General features: G+C 38.5%; 1 protein-coding gene across 2 annotated transcripts in view; it reads left to right on the forward strand.

Annotated features, from left to right (window-relative positions):
* Positions 1 to 21742, forward strand: part of LOC145988320 (uncharacterized) — a 456664-nt gene that overhangs the window by 749 nt on the left and 434173 nt on the right. The window contains exon 1 of one of the 2 annotated variants that reach the window (XM_083123181.1): positions 15016 to 15125. The exons of the other annotated variant lie outside the window; for it this stretch is intronic. Within the exon in view, the coding sequence (XP_082979307.1) occupies positions 15062 to 15125 (64 nt within the window). The 5' untranslated portion in view covers positions 15016 to 15061. Of the gene's footprint in view, positions 1 to 15015; positions 15126 to 21742 lie in introns of those variants that run through there. 2 annotated transcript variants of the gene reach the window in all.

The raw sequence follows: 21742 nt of genomic DNA on the forward strand, positions 1-21742 counted from the left end.
CTCAACAGACAGATTTGCCTACACTTAAAACTATGCCAAGTTCCTATAAGATTTTATTGTTTACAGTGTGTTTTTCTGTCAAAATCCCAGGAATTGAATTCTAGAGTAGAAATGATGACCCCCCCTCAGATTGATTCCGCCATGTGTACATTGATATAAAGCTCATAGCTCCTGGGTTCTGAGACCCAGTAGAGTGTGGTGCATAGCTCCATGGTTTTTATTGCCTTGCAATCAAGAAGCTTCTGGGTTTGAGTCCTGATAAAATGTGAAGCCTCCCCTGATTGCAAAGTGTTAATATTGCTGCTTTGTAAACAAGAGGCTCGGGTTTGAGTCCTGACAAAATGTGTAAGATTGAAATACATGTGGCAAAATAATATCTCCACACGTGAGATTTTGAGAATAATTACTGCTAGTTGATATACAACTGATAGCTCCCAGATCTGAAACCTGGTAAAAAGTGTTATACAACAGCATAAAAGAGCAAAATTATTTTATATTGGGGATCACCAGAGCCTAGTTATTGCTGTTGGGTATAAAAACACCAGCTCAGCCACTAACTGCTGTATAATTGTTTTTGGCTATACTTGAAATTAAGCGGAAAAATACTTATATTCTCATAGCAAAACTTCCCGATCAATACAATAGGACATGTGCAGGCGTGCATAATTAATTGCCTGCATGTTCTTCTAATCTTTTGATCAGTCACATGTCCCGGCCAGCAATTAATTATGCACGCCTGGGAGATTATATCTGCTGACATGCAATTTTCCCTGAAAGGACACAGTGTAGATTATATCTCTTGCATGCCATCCATCAGTGTCATTAACTCCAAGGTAAATTCTTAGTTGGCCGTTTGCATGACAAACATGCAGATTCAGTTGTGTTAATATGTACCTGAGAGAGACTCTGCATATTCACTGCACATTTCAAAATCCCATTTTGAATTGTATTTGACCTTGCCTGCTATATGCAGAGGTGCTGACAATGAGCTTGCCTGCTATATGCAGAGGTGCTGACAATAAGTTTGCCTGCTATATGCAGAGGTGGTGTAGACATAATTCCATGTCCTATATGTTCTATAATCAAAAGGCCCCAGGTTCGAAACCTGGCAGAGTGTCTGAGCCTCCCTGATGGCAAAATATTGGTATTATTATCTTGTAATCAAGAAGTTTCTGTGTTTGAGTCGGCCCTCTAGAATTGCTCTGTGACTCTCTCATTTCTTACATCATAAACATATGATTTTTCACCTATGAGAATAACACTACATATGGTATCATCAGGTAATGCCTCATGGAACTCACAGATAATTTTAATGTTTGTCCTGTCATTAACCACAACTTGTTTCCTTTTTGAAGTGTTGATGACAAACATGGGTCTCTGTGCTTTGAATTCATCTGGTGTGTAATACATGTCAGTATTGCCAGTAGTGACCCTTTTGTATGCTGTAAATGCTTCATATAATTTAAGGAAATCATCCTTGGACATGTCTAAATTATAATTTTCTCTAGGAAATACCTCATTTCTGCCATTTTTAAGATATATGTTCTTGATGTTGCAGCTATCAAATTTACTTGAATTTTTTTCCTGATTATTGTGTCTTCCAGTCTGAAACAATACCACCACAAAATCCGGCATGTCATATTGTATACTGGAGAATGAATTTGTAGCATCAAACTCATAATAAGTACCAGCGGCAGGGTTCTGTACACATTGATATGTATAAAATTGTAAAAGAACCTGTGGATTTTTTATTATATCAGCTTTGTATTTAAGAGCATAACTGGCTTCATATTCAACAACTGGGATTCTTAGCTCCATAGTCTGAATAATGCATTTGCTTTCATCAGGTAGGGTATTAGGCAGAGCTTCTCCTGTAGAGTTTAATGTGCTGTACCTCATCAAAGCATTATTATCATTGGCAGCTCTTCTAAATGTGATTCTTAAACCACCCTTCCACATAATATCTTTGTAATCTGAGAAGAATCCTGGCAACAGGCGCATAGGGAACAGCACTGTGTGGCTCTTGGATAATATCTTATCACCAGCCTCAAATCCACCTATTTTGTAGTAAGAAGCCTCGGTTTTGGATAATTTTAGTGTGGCCAAAGCTGTGGAGGTAATGCCGGGATAATCCACTCTGTTTATAACAACACCATGCTTTCTGATCTCAATTTCAGAGAACAGATGCGGCACAAAATTGTCTACCAATCTTATATTTGAATTTGCCGGATAATCTGTTCCATCGAGCTTTACAACATCAAATTTGATGTATAGAACTGCTCTGTGGGGGTGTATAAAGCCATCCCCCACATCAAGATCAACCTCAATTTCTGTGTTGGGTTGATTTAAATTTGCAAATGTCCTCCTGTTTGGGGGGAATGATTGTAGCTCATAACTCTCAATATTTTCCATTTTTTTCTTGTATGTATTTTTATTTAAATATTAATCTCTATCATAGCAGTTGTTGTGGCTCCAGCAAAATCAACTAATTCTTCTTTTTCATTAGTGACCATCAATTCAATATTATCTATTCTATTATGGCACACAGGAAAATATAATGTTGGGGATGGAGTGTAGATGATTGGCTCCATAAATTCAGAATTAGGTTTGAATGTTGCAATGATGCCAGTTTGTTTGTGAGTGCCTATGCCATTTGATTTGGTGATCATACCCTCGGCCACATTACAGTGAATATTCAGAGTCTCTATGGCTAAGAATTTAGGTATATTAATAGCAGTGTGTTTGATGGCCGCTTCAAGTTTTGTGTTGTTCTCAAAGCCTAACAGCTCTCCTATAGTACCCAGATCCACTGTTTCTGTAGCAGATACAATCTCTACTCTGTGAGTGACAGAATTTTGAGTTAATACTATACCTCTGGGTAATTGAGCATTTATAGTGGACAGATTATACTGCCCTGGAGTGATGACAATTTTTTGATCCCCTACTGCAATTTTGTTGTTGTGGTGTGTAATATTAGGGATCAAGTACATGCCATAAAATGCTCTGAGAGCTATTGTTTTGGGATACACTATATCATAATGTAATTTGAGTTTCAATATTGAATTTTGGCTGGTGAGATGGAATACCCCCATTATGTTTCAGATACCACAAGGCTTTTTGAAAATTTTCAATTGATGGTTTATTTATTTGAGACATATATCTAAGAACGGATAAACACAAATGTCCACAATTAACATCTTTGAAGTTTTGAACACGGGCATTATTGTAATAAAGATTAGGTGATTTTAGATATTTTATTAAATTTTCAGGTGGAACACCTCCAAATGAATCAAACACAAATGCCTCATCTTTTAAATATTTAAGATAACAAATCCAGTGAGTGCCCTGATTTTTGTACTTATCCAAATTAACAATGCCACACTCTTTGTTGAGTGGTTGCTCTGGCAAAGAATCAGACATGTACACACCTCTAAAATTTTTGATGCCCAGTGGCTTGATTAAAGCTTCAATATCTTGGTTTGTAAGCGGCTCTTGTTTTTTTAAACTTATTCATGGCTCTCTTAACACCTTTGCCTTGTTTCTCCATGGCCAGGTTATGGCGCTTCAATTCATCTAATTCTGCCTTATTTTTCTTGGCATCTATTACTGTTTTTGCTATGGCAGCTGATCCCCCAGCCAAGCTCCCAACAGCCCCAAGTGCTGCTAAGATGGCCGGGATAGTAAATATGAAACCCCCCACATGTGATTTTTTTCTAGATTGTTGTAATTTTTTTAATTGGGGGGTACTAAGCAACAATTTCATACCATGGCCTTTTGCAAGACAAGAATTTTTTTTCTTGCGCTGCTTTTTGGTTAAAAGACTATCAATAGTTTTAAGAGATTTAAGACCTGCATAAGGTATTTGATACATAACACCCTTGGCCTTCATTGTAGGTTTATTATATACATATTCACAACCCCCACCCCAGTTTTTGTTTGGTGTTCATAGCTATGGTGGTCCCCAATGCTGCTATTCTCTCACTCAAAGAAGCATCTTTGCTTACAAATCTACCAAATGCAGCCTCTTCTAATTTCTTGTCTGCAACATGTCTCTTGTCAAGATCAGAATGTGTGTTGTATGCTATGTCATGGTCTCTACAAGCAGCATCTAGGGGATTAATACCAGGATCACCTTTGTTTAATCTATGCTCCAATTTTGTGCCTGGACCACAATACTGATAGCCTGGAATGTGTAGTTCAAATGGCAGCTTGTTTATAATGTCATTAACCAACCCCCGGCCCTCAGAAATATTCCAAAATTTAGGTGTTAGAGTATTAATAATTTTTATAAGATATCCAATCCCCTTAGTGTCATTCACTATAAAATTAGACAATTTTGTGCTTATCATGTCCATAATTCCAACCTTTTCATTGTAAAAATTGTGGTTGCCAGCATTTTCCTCCCCAGCTATCACCAATAACCTATCTACAAGTTTCCTGACATCATCAACCCACACCAATTCTTTAGGCAGGGTGTTGTATTGTTTGATTCCACTACCTGTCTTAATTTGTGACCATATGGGCTTGATTAAATTGTTGTATTTTGCTCCACTGCTAGACTTGACTCTTTTTTGTGTGGGATCATTGTTCTGGTATAGAGCATCTGATTTTATTAATATTTCTTTGTAATGCTCATAATCTTGATCTGTATAGCTGCCAGGCCTTTTCCTAGTCATCAGTTCCCACAATCCAGGTGTGCCGAGATACTTAACAAAAGCACCTCTTTCTCCAAGATGAGATTCTGAATATACAATTATATCATCTCCCATAAATGTTACTCTGGAATTGCCAATTCTAGGTATGATGCTACCATCACGCTCTGTGTCAGCATATAAGCCAAAGACCTCATCTTTGTTGTCTTTAGGTGTGCTTAAATATTTTTGAGCAAGAAGATCCAATTCAATAGGATCCAGAGTAGCTTCAATTCTTCGAGGAGCAACAGGACTAAGTGTATGAATACTGGAAAGTGGGGTGATTGGATAATCTAATATGTTCCTTGCAGCTACAGGTACAAGCTCTGTGATCAAATTTTGATTTTGCTCTGTAACAGTTTTGATATTTTTACCTAATTCACTAATAGCATCAATAATAGGCTGTTCTGTTTGTTTGTGTTGTTCATAAATTCCTCGGTTCTGTGATTTCCATCCCTTAAATCTTTTTACAAGATAATCTCTTAATTTAAGATCATCAATGATTGGCCTTTCCATGGTTATTTATATATGTTTCAATGTCTAGAAAATTGTTGATTTTATTTCTGTATTTGCCACTATTGGGTTTTCTTGTCATATCAATTGTGACAAACCCATAACTGTCCTGGTTCCAGCACCTACTGCAAAACTTGGAAAAATCATTGTAGCTCAAGTCCCCACCTACATATTCATCATGTATATGTTTGAGGTTGGTATGGTCTTGATGAAACACACATATAAAATTGCTGTTGTCTCGGATCAGCTGCTTGGGTATTTTTGAAAAAGTCTGTGCCAGGTAGAAACAATCTATGTTTTTGTGTCGGCCCTGTGTAAAGAAGTTTCTAACCTTGTTTTGATTATCCAGTATAATGTCATCAAACACAACAACAGAATTATCGAGACATTCATGAAGTGGCTTAACATCTGATTCAAAAGTGGCAATATCCAATCCATCATATAGTTTCATCAACTGCTGATATTTTAATTGTTCCAAGCTCTTAGAGAAAACATACAAGTGCCTATTTTTCCAGTCTAACCAGTTGGGTGCCAATAAAAAATTATCAACCATTAGTGTAGTTTTACCACAAGCTGATGGCCCAACAATAAGACACCTAATATTTTCAGGCAGCAACTTGCCATTTCTCTTAATCTGCTGTTCAGGTTCTGGCAGCCTTTTTATAACATCCCAGGTGCTCATATTATCACTTTGTCTGCATCGATCCAGCTGTGTTCTGGAAGTCCTAGCCATTTGACAAATAACTTGCTGCCTTTTCTGCGGATGATTTTTTCTATGAGATATGTGTCAGGCTGTTTAGTTTTGCTGAGTTCTTCTTCATAGAATCTGCCTTTGAGAATTTCTCCTCGGTGATCTTTTATTATATATGTGTTAAGGGTCCCAGGTTTAACTTGAACCACTGTAAATAATTCAGTGCTCCAGTTTCTTGTAAAGCCTCTTTTGAATAAGTGCTTATATTTGCTGATTCTTACTTGATCACCCACCTTGTATTTGGCCTTTCTTGTTGTTGGCTGGTATCTAGGATAATAAACAGTCCTGATCAATTTTTGCTCATCAGATGGAGTTACTTCAGAGGGTTTCATGTTGATTGTGGAATGGACCGAGTTGTTATATTTATGTAGAAGTTCTGGAAGAATATTAATCCATTTATAATTACCTTGAAGTGTAAATTGTTTATACATAAGATTTTTTAGGGTTTTGTTGAATCTCTCTACAATTGAGGCCTTGAGATCACTGTAACTCGAATAATGTTTTATTGACTGGCTTTTAATAAATTGTTGGAACACAGAATTATAAAATTCTTTGCCATTATCTGTTTGCAAATAGCGCGGTGATCTTCCACTCTGATTGATGATTGTCCTGATGGCTTCTGTAACACATTTTCCAGTCTTGGATTTGAGTGGCACAACCCAGGCAAATTTTGAAAATGTGTCTATGACAGTGAGTAGATACTTGTAGCCCTTGTTGATTTTGTCTAAGTTTTTCAGCTGTCCACTTGCCATCTCAATCAAGTCGCTCTGCCATAAATCATCTATGCTTTTGTGACTACTGGCAGTCTCTTATAATTATGTCTGGCTTGTCTGTGTAATTCATCAACAATAATTTGTCTAGACATAATATGAAAACAAGAATATTGCAACTATAGGGTGTTCAGCAGCTGATACTACAGGATTTTCTAAATATAATTTGTCCCCTATTTGTATTTTAAATTCCAGAGAGCCATCATCTTCAACATAGGCTGTTTCTAATGTATTGGGGTCTGTAAAATCCTCTAACTCTACCCTGGTGATTTTTGCTTTGTTATCAGCATTTGTTATTGATAAGGTAGGGTAGTGGTGTGCCTGTGGTTGAAGCCAATATTTGATCTTGATTGGTCTCAGTGTGCCCCCAACAAAAAACTGGTAATAAAATTGTGCAGGGGACAGCATATATATTTTGCCACCTGGAGTAAATGGTGAATCATATTCTTTGTTGGGGATGCTGTATAATTCAAGAATTACTGTATGTTTAGGATTCTCGATTATGCCTGTTATTTCTTTTTCTGCTGTAAGCAATCTGCTTGTTACAGATTCAAGGTGCTCATTGATGGTCCTAACAACATCATCATGGCCTGGCTTGATTTTTATGTCCACAACAAGTTTCTTGTATTGTTGCACAATCTCTTGAAGCTGGGTGGCAAAAACAGACAAAGCATTTGCTTGATTGGATTCCATGGTCCCTAGCTGTTGCTTGATATTAGCTACAATTTGTTGCAAATTTTCAATAACTGCTAATTTTGAATTTTGAGCAGTAAGATCATGGACCTGTCTTCTGATATCCTCAAACAGGGCATGCAGTTCATTAATATGTGGATTGGTTGGTAGAGTGGCTACTGTTTGAGTGAGTTGTTTGATCTCTGTCTGGATATTCTTGATATCTTCTGATTTCAATATGCGATTCACTGCCCTCTTAATATTTTTAAGTTCCTGTGATGTAGGCAGATTTGATACAGTATTCTGCAAAGATTCAAGTGCCAATTTTACATTATTTAATTCAGAAGCATCAGCCACATTTTGCATAGCATTTTGGAGCAGGGCTATATCTGCCTGAGTGGGTGTTGATTGTTGTAAAATTTCAAGCTTTGTTTGGATATCATCGATCAAGTGATAAAAATGAGATAGCTCAGATTCAGTGTTGAGGTTTTCAAGCTTTGTGATCTGTTCCTGGACACTAACAAGTGTGTCTACAATACCGGCCAGGCGGGATTCTAGAGATTCTTGTACATTTGTCAAATCACTTTGCACTGCTGCTATTGTACCCTCAAGATGGGTTATGGTACTTTGAATTTTTCCAAAATCTTCATATGTTTCAAGTTGCAGCTTGATGTTGGCAACACTCCGAGTTATTGCACTCAAAGCATCAGAAGATGGCAAGTTGTTCATAAAATTTTCAAGTGTCTCAATTTTTTCTTTAACCTCGGCTATGGCATTGTTCAGAGGGTCCAGATTAGGTATTTGGAGTGATTGAATGTGTTCTTTTAGAGTGGAAATCACTAGATCAAAATCTTCTTGTGATTTTATGCTTTTGACAATTGTTTGGAGCTGTGCCTGGACATTATTAATCTGCTCTTCCAATTGTTGTTTCAATTGCTCAGAGTTGTTAGCCTGGGTCTTAAATTTGGCTTGAAGAGCTGCTACAGCTTCTTCTAAACTTTGAAAATTATCCAATGTGGCCAAATCAGTATATTTCTGAAGCAGCAATTTGAGTTCAGAATCAATTTTAAGAGGAGGGTCCATGCATTGTGATTGTAAATTTGTAATTTCTAATTGAAGACTGGCATTCAGTGTGGTTTGTAAAGCTTGTAAATCACTTCTTAATTTCTTGACTCTGACATCAAGCATCAGAATCTCATCACTGTGATCTTCATGTCTTGTATGGCCAAATATATCATTAGGCATTTTTGTTTTAATGGTTATTTATTATTGAATATCTGATTCTTAATTCTATAAAAAAAGGTATAAGCTTGTCATATGACCCAGGGACTTCAATATATAAGCAGTCACCAGCAGAAACAGTATATACAGTGCCAGAAACCATGTTTGAGTGCTTAATTCTATAAATATTTCTCCCTACTGAAATTTTGACATTACCCTCAGGGGTTGTAATGAATTGTAATTGCCCACCTACAGGTAATTGGTAATGATTTAAATTATTGTTAAATATGTACAATATTTTACCTGTTTCATCATCAACATCTGTAAGTATGCTGTTCAGATGAATAATTAACAAGGCACTTAGTTTTGATATTATATCAGAAGAGGCTTGTGGTGTTGGCAGGTCCATAATAGCCTGTTTTTTGAACCCAAATAAGTTCATAGGCATGTTTATTTATTTCAAATCATGCTCTGTAATTGGGCATTGATTGCCATTTTTCAAATCACAATGACCCCATGGTAGAGTATGTATGCCACATGACAAAATGCATCTCTTATCATCATCTGGGTCCAGAGCCACTCTTCTTACAATATTTGTAGTCAATAAGTGATCCACACTCGGAATTCTATTTTCTGATGTTCTGATTGCGCTACATGATTTGAGGCAATTTTTATAATCTTCAAATTCAAGCTCTTTTTCAACAGTCACTCTGCCAATTCCCTTGGCTTTTTTGGCAACAACACCACTACATGTTTCAAAGCTGTACATCTTGGCCCTTAACCCAGCAAATGCCACAATAACATCACCAAGTGTCTCATCTTTTAACTTGCCAGGCACCTTTTTGTTGTGGGGTTGAATCTTTTTATGTTCACTGGTATCAAAGTATTGAAACAATTCAGGCTGTGCTATATCTTGATAAACATCTTCTGTTTGAATATCAAGAACAAAACTATCAATGTCCATGTACATCAATTTTACACAATCACCATCAAAAGGTTTCAACACATCATAATACAATTTTAACATGTGTAATTTGGACAATTCCAATATCACAGCCCCTACATAAATAGGTTTATCAAACTTAATCTTTGTTTTTTTCATGTTGAAAAGTGCCATATTTTCATCATAAATTCTTCTATAATTGAAATTAGGCTTTGTAATCAATTTTTTGCTCAGGCTGGGGTCAGTAATTATTTTAACATCGGTATGTTTTCTGACATTTTCAATAGTTTTGCCATACACTGAATTGACCATCAATTTAAACAAGGTCTTATCAAATTGGCTCTTTGCAGATGTTCGAAGCTCTGTGTTTGTATCAATATATGACTTCAACCATCTTGAGTGCCTGAACCTCAAAACTTTTCCAACTTTGGTCACTTGAACACCATGTTTCATGAGGAACTGGAGGTTTTTGTAATATATGACATAATCCTGTTTTGGCTCCAGAGTCATCATCAATTTCTTCTGTTTAGAGCCAGGTGAGCACTTAACCTCAGGAATTGGGGGCAGATCAGAAAAGTTATTGTGTAAATTATCTGGAATTGTCAGATCAACCTCTAAGAAGAGGCCATAGTCACTGTCATCAAAATCCTTAAGATCTTCAATATTGAAATCTTCAACCCATTCAAGCCCTGAATATGGCAATTTATCCATCATGGCATAACCATACAGGCTGTTGGCATCTACATAAAGTATATAATTTGATGGCAGTGCTGGATCATAATCAGGAATATATTTGTTATTTGCTCTGGCATATCTCTGAGAACATTGCACCATGCCTCCTCTTATATTTTGTTCCATAAAAAGACACTTATCTTGATCTTGGATCAGATCCAATTGCATTTTAGTGTTCAAAAACATTGCAGACCATGCTAGGCCCGGAGCACTGTAAAAATACATTGGATCCAGCTTATAATTTTTCATGGAAGATTTTCTGAATGCCTGCAGTATATCAGCTAAGAGGGTCACATCAAGTTTTAAATATGCATTGTGATAATCACCAAATGTCTGGCATTTTAAATTGTTCCACATCAACTGGGCATGGTGATAATCATCATCAGTAATTCCAGATGCTCTGATTTTGCTGTAAAACTCTTGTTGTGGTGGCAGAGAACACTCATCAAATTTAGAAAAATCTGTAACATAGTCATATGGATATACACCCTTCCACCTAATTAATTTCAGGTCCTGATTTGGAAACAAAGCACATGTGATTTTGAATTGATCATCAGATAATTGAGTGGCCAGTGTAGCCAGGCTAGCCGATAAAATTCTGTATGAATCAAGAAATCTTAAGTGAATAGGAACACCATTAACTTTAATTATTTTGCTAATGGCAATATATTTCTCATCATTTTCAGCTAAAATATTTAAATTCTGCTTGTCAAACCCCTCGTACCTGATCAAATGATGAAAATCATAATTGGATGCTCCATGGCAAAATATGGGGACAAATTTTGGTCTCTGGATCTTAATATTACAGCTATTACACAGGGCCATTAAGAATTTACCATCTGTATGAGAATGGTGATGAACCTTGATATTTGCATCTGAAAATTCAGAATCACATACCGGGCATTTTTCTGCATTGTTGAAATCTTCAATCTGTTTCTCTGTTAAAGGCAACATGGGTTTTGATTTTAATAAGATATTAGATGCTATGTCATGGCACTCATTTTCTATTCTATGTGCAAATTCTTTGATGGCATCTGCTCCCATGTATAAATATTCTTTACTAACAACACCATCCTGTACAATCACATAATAAAAACTGGAAGGTTCATGTAACTGGTATGGTGTAATTGAAGATTCATCAGGATCTGGGCTGCAGAATGCAAGAGGTTTGAGGTTTGATTCAAAATCACAGACTATATATGCTGGGTGTTCCAACAGGGCTTCAAACTTTTTGAATTTTGCATTTTCACTTGGCATTGGCATCACCATATGAACAGGTTTATGGTTGCCACAGTATTTCAGATGCTCAAGTAACTTGTTTTTAGCAATTTCTGCATTTTTTTCACGAACCCCTTTTATTATTTTTCTACCATCAAATACACTTAAACATCTTCTACACAACTTGAATATTGTATTGGATTTGTCTAGTTGTGTTCTGACTAAAGCTTCAAGATTATGTATCAGAGTGTAATGATATGTGCCATCCTTTTCAATTAAGAGCAGATCAATCGGAACAGCAGATTCATCATCAAGTGTACTGATTCTGAGAGGATCTATCAAGCAATTGCCACGGCCAGTAGAACAAGTAGATACATTAATAGATAATTGTTTTCCATTGATATTCCTGGCCTTTTTTTCAAATTTATCAATATTCTGAACAAGCATTGGATATTCTAAACCCTCCATTGCCTCATCAAAATCATTTTCATGTTGTTTATAATAAGTTATTCGCTGAGGATCCTTTGAAACTGGATACAAAGCAGCTAAAATACACCACAAAAAGCATTTCTGGTCATTATTTTTTATATTAACCACGGCTGTTTTTTTTTATATTGGCAGGTAATGGCACATAAGTGGAACCTTGTAATGGGTTGAATTCAGAAATATTAACATATAACTTGTGTGGAGATCCGCATAGGCTCCATCCAGACTCTTTTGCCGCAAATTCAGAGTGTTTAATATTCAATTGATCTATCAAACTGCTTATTATTTTGTCTGAATTTGCATTTGAATATACGGGTACAGTTTCTGCTATGTGGGGCTGTGTAAATTTTGTGCCATTTGGTTTCTTATATTGTGCAAACAATTTGAGAGACAGCTTATAAGAGCCATTTTGTGCATTTAGAATTGCCTGCACATCAGGATTTACACTGTTCAAAAAATTATTAATACCACATCTTGGCTCTGATACAAACCGATAATCTCTTAATTGGCCATTAAAACTGCTATGGATAGGTGGTGCATAGCGTGGCTGCTTTGCTGGTCCAGCATTAACAGGTGCTTCATGCTTCCTTTTCAGACCAGATGTAGATGGTTGTGGGGGCAATGTTGATGACTGTACATAAGAATTACACTTGTGCCATTTGTAATATGCCTTGCTTAATATTTTATGGCATCTTGGACACATTTTTGTGGTTTTTCTGCATTTCTTAGAGTCACAAATATGCCGGTGCCTAGACCAATTAGAACTAGATATATTTTTATTACACTGATTGCAATATTTTTGTTTTGGCATTTTTGTTGTTTATTTATATAAAATTTCTTGGTCCAAAAAAACAGAACTATGCCAAAACAATAACTAGGCTCTGGTGATCCCCAATATAAAATAATTTTGCTCTTTTATGCTGTTGTATAACACTTTTTACCAGGTTTCAGATCTGGGAGCTATCAGTTGTATATCAACTAGCAGTAATTATTCTCAAAATCTCACGTGTGGAGATATTATTTTGCCACATGTATTTCAATCTTACACATTTTGTCAGGACTCAAACCCGAGCCTCTTGTTTACAAAGCAGCAATATTAACACTTTGCAATCAGGGGAGGCTTCACATTTTATCAGGACTCAAACCCAGAAGCTTCTTGATTGCAAGGCAATAAAAACCATGGAGCTATGCACCACACTCTACTGGGTCTCAGAACCCAGGAGCTATGAGCTTTATATCAATGTACACATGGCGGAATCAATCTGAGGGGGGGGGGGGGTCATCATTTCTACACTAGAATTCAATTCCTGGGATTTTGACAGAAAAACACACTGTAAACAATAAAATCTTATAGGAACTTGGCATAGTTTTAAGTGTAGGCAAATCTGTCTGTTGAGGATTCTTCTTTTCTACACTAGGATTCAAAATTCTTAAAATTAAGAGCATATCACACTTGAAGAATTGGGGTATAAGCCCCTCTTGGCATTGTTTTAAGTGTGGGCAAATCGTATTGTTAGGGTTCTTCTTTTCTACACTAGAATTCAAAATTCTTAAAAATTAAGAGCATATCACACTTGAGGAATTGGGGAATAAGAGCATCTTGGCATTGTTTTAAGTGTAGACAAATCGGGTTGTTCAATCAAATAACCTCTTCTTTTCTACACTTATAAGTGCGCTGGTTATAGGGCCAATTACACTACTAACATGAAAAAGTGTGGATCAGTATTGATGAAAAACAGATGTTAGTTGCATAAAAGTGGGCATTGTGTGTGTGGGGGGGGGGGGAGGGAGGGTGTTACAGAAGATTGATGAAAACCCTTTGAAACTTTAAGTTTTGCTCCAGTGCAATGAACTAGCTTCCGCAAACCATGTGACAATTGCAATGTTATTGAACCAGTCCTTGCAAATACTTCGGTCAAATGGTGTTAAGTACGACAATGTATTGCTTTACCTTACAGATAGTGCAGCGTAGCAAGGGGTGGGCGAAGTGGGCGACCGCCCAAGGGCTCGCGTCCCATGGGGCTTATAAAAAAATTAATAAATAAAAGTGAGAAAATAGGCTAGATGGAATAGGATAATTTTTGTGGGTAATAAAACTATAACATTCTGCTCTAACCCGGCTTTAAATTCTAGTTAAACGTTACACTTTGAATGAATACATCAAATATTTAGTATTTTAAATAAACCGGATGGTAGTCGTTTGATTTTATGTAGCCACGCCGCTATAAATTAGCTATGAATAAAATAATTTCTCGTTGTATCGAATCTGTGATTGTTGTTCGTGTTATGCGTTTTAATGAAACTCCGACTTGAGTATATAAATAGAGAAATGACAAGCCTTTATAAGTTGAAGATAATTCAAACTTACCCCCGAACGGCCATGTCACAAGAAAGATTGTCAGCCCTGGCAATGTTATCCGTAGAGAATATGGGCTCAACTCTGGACTATCCAGAAGTCGTGAGTGAAATTTTAGAAATAAGTTTAATCAGTAATTAATTAATATTATTATTTAAATTTGTTAATATTCTTTTATGATGGAGTTAAAGAAGAAGTTAAGGAACGGATAAGGGGGCCTCATATTCTAATCTCGCCAAGGGCCTCACGATCAGTAATCTTTCCAAATACTATGATACATGACAGTGACACGTGTGTCATACTGCACATGCGCTACACAGAGTATGTGAAATAATCAGAGGTTTGTATCCGGATGTTGATAAATTTATCTCTAAGGTCAAGAAACTTTTCCTTAAATCGCCTTCAAGAATTGTGTTTTAAATAAAAGAATGCCAATATTCCGCTTCCGCAGTTATTCGTGGTCATGTGATGGGGAACGTGGTTAGGTGCCTTATTATACTACGCAAATAAGTTCGAATCGTGTGTCGTGAATGAGTTTGACAAAATTGATGCGTTATCAGGTGTGATACTTCAAGACTTACTGCAAGATCGATGTTTTATAAACGATTTGAAGTTCCCGTGTGCAAATTCGCTGCGAGTGGTTGGCTTGGCTGCTCTGCATTCGTTTCATCTAGCGCGTGAATTGGTGGGGACGAACCCACGAGTAAAATGGCGCCTCCGAACACCGAACCACTTGAAGATGCACCACAGGGACATTCCTGGACCGGATACGGTAAATGCCTTGATGCTTTCTTTTTATGTGAATTTCTTGTTTTGCTTTCCTTGTCTCGTTTTTAGTGTTCGCGAAAAAGTACGAATAACGCGTATCGGGTATGTCTTTACGATATTTTTTACACAGGTCTCCGCATTATTCCAGCTTACCAGGCAACGATAGAATAGAAGTGAAATTGATAACCAGTAATTGAAGAGAATAAACGACAATAGGTAACATTATACGAGGCGCATCCAGAAAGTAAGTTTCCCTAAGTCGGCCCATAGACCTCACAGAGCTGACGATGAATGTCAATTGGCGCAATGCTTTGTGCATTCAGGAACTTTATCACCGACTGAACCTCGAATGCGGCGGGAGAAGGAATACGAGCTTCCATTTCGGACCACTGGTGAATCGCTACTGGCTTGCGGCGGGAGAAGGAATACGAGCTTCCACTTCGGACCACTGCTAGTAGTGTAATTGGATTGTTTCTACGCAATACTTGGTACGAGCCCTTTTTTTATGGATTTAACCTCAGTGGTAGCATATTTTGACGATTTTTTTGTTGATTTTATAGCGTTTGACGACTTTTCACTGCAATTTTCACTGCATCTAATTTTTTTGCCACTCATACTTGGTACGAATGCCACGATCTTACGTGATATAACTTAACCTATTCATTTTTTGTGCTAAACTACACGAGAGCCTCTACGTGCTTTGACCTAGTTTAGAGAGTAGTATGTATGGTACGTTCTGGAACTATCCTTTGACCTACTTTTTATTTTACGACGTTTTACGCACTAAACTAACCTACAATGAGAGAAAAATGGAGAGAAGAAGCTCTGGCATCACTTTTTAAGCTATTTTTTACCTCCTGCAAATTTTGCTCTCGTCCTTTGACCTACTTTTGAAATGACTTACGACATTTTCCTATAAGTCTGTCTCCTCTTACTGTAAGATCCCTCAGTGTAATCTACTACGACCTGCTCTCAGCGTAATCTGCTACGATGTTTTTTTGTTTTTTTTTTAAAAAAAAACTCATGTGTGATCTTCTGCGGGGTGTGTGTGTGTGTGTGTGTGTGTGTGTGTGTGTGTGATGGTGTGTGTGTGTGTGTGTGTGTGTGTGTGTGATAATCAAAATTATTTTTGTTAAGGCCCTCAAAATAGAAAAAAATATCCCGCCAGAGAGGGGTGCGTGGTGCCCAACACCAGTTCTAATGGTCATGGCTATCAAAGCCATGCCTCTGTAGAGTTTCATGAGTTATTTTTTTTATTTGCGCACCGAACTAACTTACATTGTATTTTATATAACCTAAAAAATGTGTTGATTTTTTTAGTATGTGGCAATTATTTTTTTTTACGAATTATTTTTTAAAACTGCTCCGTCACCCTCTCGTTCTTCACGTCGTGGACGAAGGACTTCTCTGCAATCAGGATGACGCTGCACAGAGTATCGGCAGGCAGCGCGTCGTGGAACTCACAGACGACCTTGATGTTGGTGCGATCGTTGACCACCACCTGCTTCCTTTTTGTGGTATTGATGACGAACATCGGCCTGCGGATTTTGAATTCGCTGGGCGTGTAGTACATGTCCACGCTTCCCTCGGTCACGCGCTTGTAAGCCGTGTAAGCTTCGTAAAGTTTGAGGTAATCGTCTTTGGTCATGTCGAGGTTGTAATTCTCGCGCGGGAGGACTTCGTTCCTGCCATTCTTGAAATAAACGTTCTTGATCTTGCAGTCGTCGAACTTGCTGGAATCTTTTTCCTGATTCTTGTCCCTCCCGGTCTGAAAGAGTACAATGACGAAATCTGGCATGTCGAACTGTATGTTGTTGAACTGCGTCGTCACGTCGAATTCCATGTGACTTCCCGACGATAACTTCTGCACGCACTGGTAACCGTGAAAGTGAATCGGCACCTGCAGACTCTTCAAGATCTCCGCTTTGTACTTGAGGGCGTAGTTCGACTCGTATTCCACGATCGGCATTCTCAACTCCATGCTCCGGATGACGCACTTGGCTGCTTCGGGTAAAGTGTTGGCCATCGGCGTGCCGTCGGCGTTCAAGTTGGTGTATCGCATCAGTGCGTCGTTGTCGTTGGCCGCTCTTCGAAACGTGATCCTCAGTCCTCCCTTCCACATGATCTCCTTGTAGTCCGAGAAGAATCCCGGAAGCAGACACATGGGAAAGAGCACCGTGTGACTTCTCGTCGATATTTTCGTCCCGGCTTCGAACCCTCCCGCCTGATAGTATGCTGCGTCCGTTTTGGACAATTTCAATGTTCCCACTGCCGTCGACGTGATGCCTGGATAATCTATTCTGTCGATGACGGTGTTGTGTTTCCTCACCTCCACCTGCGAGAACAGGTGAGGCACGAAGTTGTCCACGAGTTTTAAATTGGCATTGGGCGGAAACGCTTCTCCGCTTTCTTTCTTCACCACGTCGAATTGAAGGTAGAGGTCCGCTCTGTGAGGATGAACGAACCCGTCGCCTACGTCCACGTCGAATTCGATCTCCCGGTTCGCTTCGTTCAAATTTGCGAACGTGCGACGGTTGGGAGGGAAAGATTGCAATTCGTAACTTTCGATTTGCTCCATTTTCACTATGTGTGTTATTTATTATACATTGATCTCCACGATGGCCGTCGTAGTGGCACCTGCGAAATCCACCACGTCTCCTTTCTCGTTCGTCACCACCAACTCTATGTCGTCTATGCGGTTGCGACATACTGGAAAATAGATCGGCGAAGAGGGTGTGTAGATGATCGGTTCCATGAATTCGGAACTGGGTTTGAACGTGGCTATGATTCCCGTCTGCTTGTGACTTCCCAGCAACCCCCTGTCCGAGGATTTCGTGATCATGCCTTCCGCCACGTTGCAGTGAACGTTCAGAGTCTCTATGGCTAGAAATTTAGGAATGTTGGTTGCTATGTGCTTGATGCCAGCTTCGAGTTTGGTGTCGTTCTCGAAACCTAAAAGTTCTAAAGTGCCCAGGTCCACGGTCTCCGACGCGGACACGATTTCCACTCTGTGCGTGACCGAATTTTGAGAAAGGTACGTGCCTTTGGGTATTTGAGCTTGCAAAGTAGAAAGATTGTATTGACCTGGCGTGACGACGATATGTTCGCTTCCTACGCTAATTTTGTTGTTGTGCTGCGTGACGTTAGGTATGAGGTACATGCTGTAGAATGCACGCAGAGCTATGGATTTAGGATAGACGATGTCGTCGTGCAGCGTGAGTTTCAAGATCGAAGATTCGCTCGTGAGATGGAACACGCTCATCGTGATGCTGTTTGAGGTTCCACAATGCTTTCTGGAAATCTTTGATCGTAGGCTTATTTATTTTAGAGAGAAACGCGAGCATGGAGAGACAGAGATGACCGCAGTTCACGTCTCCGAAATTTTGAATGCGTTCGTCGTTGTAGTATATAGGGGTTTTGTTCGTTTTCAGATAATGAACTAAATTTGTAGGTGGAACACCTCCGAAAGAATCGAAAACGAATGCTTTGTTATCATTTTTGTGGTAACATATCCAATGCGTGCCTGGATTTTCTTGACCGTCCAAGTTGACTACTCCGCATTCTCTTTTTTTGACGGTTGATGGTAACGAGTCGGACATGAAAACTCCTCTGAAGTTTTTGATTCGTAATGGTTTGATCAGAGATTCAATGTCTCGGTTGGTGAGTGCTGTTTCTTTTTTTTTAACTTTTTCATTACGCCCACCCCCTTCCCCCCTTTCTTCTCCATGGCCAGGTTGTGACGTTTCTGTTCTTCCAATTCCGCCTTGTTCTTCTTCGAGTCGATGACGGTTTTCGCGATGGCGGCGCTACCCCCGGCCAAACTTCCAACGGCCCCCAATGCTGCCAGGATGGCCGGGATGCGGAATATGAAACCTCCGATCTTTTGCTGTTTCCGCGAACGCTGCAACCTTCTCAATTGAGGTGTGCTGAGAAGTAATTTCATTCCGTGTCCTTTCGTTAAGCAAGAACGTTTCTTCTCGCGTTGTTTCTTGGTGAGTAACCCATCGAGGGCACCTAGATTTTTTAGATTCGAATATGGTATCTGGTACACGACGCCCTTGGGTTTCATTTTTTTTTGATGCTATATGTTATCTGGGAAAGAGAACAACTTTTTCTTTTCCGTTAGGTTTACGATGTGTGTTATTTATATCGTCTCACTCAGAATAGGTGGCGATGTGTTATTTATATATATGTATTCTGGGAAAGAAAAAAGTTTTTGCTTCGCCTAATGCTATCATATGGTTTACAAGATCGACAGTTTCAATGTTCGACGCGTACCAGTCTTCGGTAAATCTTCTTCTCCCCTGCCTCCACTCGTGCAGCTCGTCTAACCTATCGTCAATTTTTTTGTTTGCGGCTCGAAAGAGAGTCTCTGGGGATCGGAACATTTTTTTCATTCCGCTTATTTCTCGGAGGTGATCCATGAAAATCATTTTGCACGGTGAACGAAATTCTGGCGTTACTTTACACAAGTCTATGAGCTTAGTTACATCCCCGTCGAACGTGAACGTAAATATTTTGTGCAACACTTCTGGAGGAAGTTGAGTTATACAAGTTGTCATTTTTTTTCATGGTATGTTATTTTATATATATATTCCGGGGGTTGGGGTGTCCGTGATTAAACAAATTCTATTACGTGCTTCGTTTTCTTACCAAGAAGTTCCTTTGTCCCCTTGTACACGATTTGAGTTTTGTTCTCGATTAAAATAGCTAGCTTCTCGTCGGATAACATGATAGCGTATCGATCTGGTAAAAATAGACTGTATTGTCCGTTGAGCAACAGACGCACCTTGGGACCGTACTGGGTAGAAACAATTGAACCGGAAGTTATCGTGTAAGGTTTGTCGACTTCCAATTCCTGAATTTTTACATACTCGACTGACAAATTTAGCATTTGTTTTAATGCTTGGAGATCACTCATTTTTTCAGTCGTCATATCGAAGAGGTGTGTGTTAGAGAATTTTAATTTTTCACAATGTGTGTTATTTATATATACCGAAGATTTTTTTTTTGATCTCGTAGATTTTTTTCACGATGTGTGTTATTTATATATCAAGTTTTTTTTACTTGTATATTTTTTTGACAACTTTTTTTTCTGACGGTAATAATTTTTCCACGTCAACTTTTTTTTGACGAGACAAATTTTTTTTTTTTGACGATAGAAAATTTTTACGATGAGGCAACTTTTTTTCTGACGGTAATAATTTTTCCACGTCAACTTTTTTTGACGAGACAAATTTTTTTTTGACGATAAATTTTTTTTACGATAAGGCAACTTTTTTTCTGACGGTAATAATTTTTCCACGTCAACTTTTTTGACGACAAATTTTTTTTGACGATAGAAATTTTTTACGATAAGGCAACTTTTTTTCTGACGGTAATAATTTTTCCACGTCAACTTTTTTTGACGAGACATTTTTTTTGACGATAAAAAATTTTTACGATAAGGCAACCTTTTTTTCTGACGATGTCCACGTCAACTTTTTTTTGACGAGACAATTTTTTTTTGACGAGACAATTTTTTTTTGACGATAAAAATTTTTTCCATGGCAATTTTTTTTGGACATGTACATTTTTTGACGTATATTTTTTTGTCTCATATTTTTTTTGACACGTACATTTTTTTTGACACGTATATTATTATTTTTTTCACAGTGTGTGTAAGAGGAAGAAAGCTCGTGCTTCGGAAAACGAGATGATGTGCGTTACAATATCTGCCATCTTCTGTTCAGACTTGCACCAATCATCCGTGTCCATCCTTTCGTTTAATTTTTTCCCTGCAGCCGAAAGAAGAGTGTCGAGATCACCGCACCTCAGGCCGCTGATCTCCCGAAGATGGTCCTTGAGAACCATTTCACAAGGGATGCGAAATTCCGGCGTTGATCTCGCTATGCTTACAAGTTTCCCTACATCCTCACAATCTCCGTTTACTGCGTGTTTGAATATTTTACATAGTAGCTCGGGCGGCAAATCAGTTATGCGAGACATGTTGTTATTATTTTTTTTTACTGTATGTTATTTATATACCCCACCCAAGTTTTTGTTTCGTGTTCATGGCGATGGTGGTGCCCAGTGCTGCAATTCTTTCACCCAGCGAAGCGTCTCTGCTGACGAATCTTTCGAAAGCGGCACGTTCCAATTTCTTGTCTGCTTCGTGACATGCATCCAGATCGGTGCGAGTGTTGTTGTAAGCGATGTCGTGATCTTTGCATGCGGCGTCCAACGGATTCACACCCTTGTCTCCTCTCTCCAATCTTTTCTCGAGTTTGGTACCCGGTCCGCAGTACTGGTAGCCAGGTAAAAGCATCTCGAAAGGTAACTTGTTGATTATGTCGTTCACGAGTCCCTTTCCTTCGGCCACGTTCCAGAATCTCGGAGGCAGCGTGTTGATGATTTTGATCAGGTAACCTATGCCCTTGTCGTCGTTCACGATGAAGTTGGAAAGTTTCGTGCTGATCATGTCCACGATGCCAACCATCTCGCTGTAGAAATTACGATTGCCTGCATTCTCTTCGCCGGCTATCACCAACAATCGGTCCACGAGCTTCCTCACGTCGTCCACCCAAACGAATTCTTTGGGTAAAGTGTTGTAGCGTTTGACGCCGCTTCCACTCTTCACCT

Source organism: Lepisma saccharinum, chromosome 5, assembly GCF_977018435.1.
Source record: "Lepisma saccharinum chromosome 5, izLepSacc3.1, whole genome shotgun sequence".
In the NCBI taxonomy this organism is placed as follows: Eukaryota; Metazoa; Arthropoda; class Insecta; order Zygentoma; family Lepismatidae; genus Lepisma; species Lepisma saccharinum.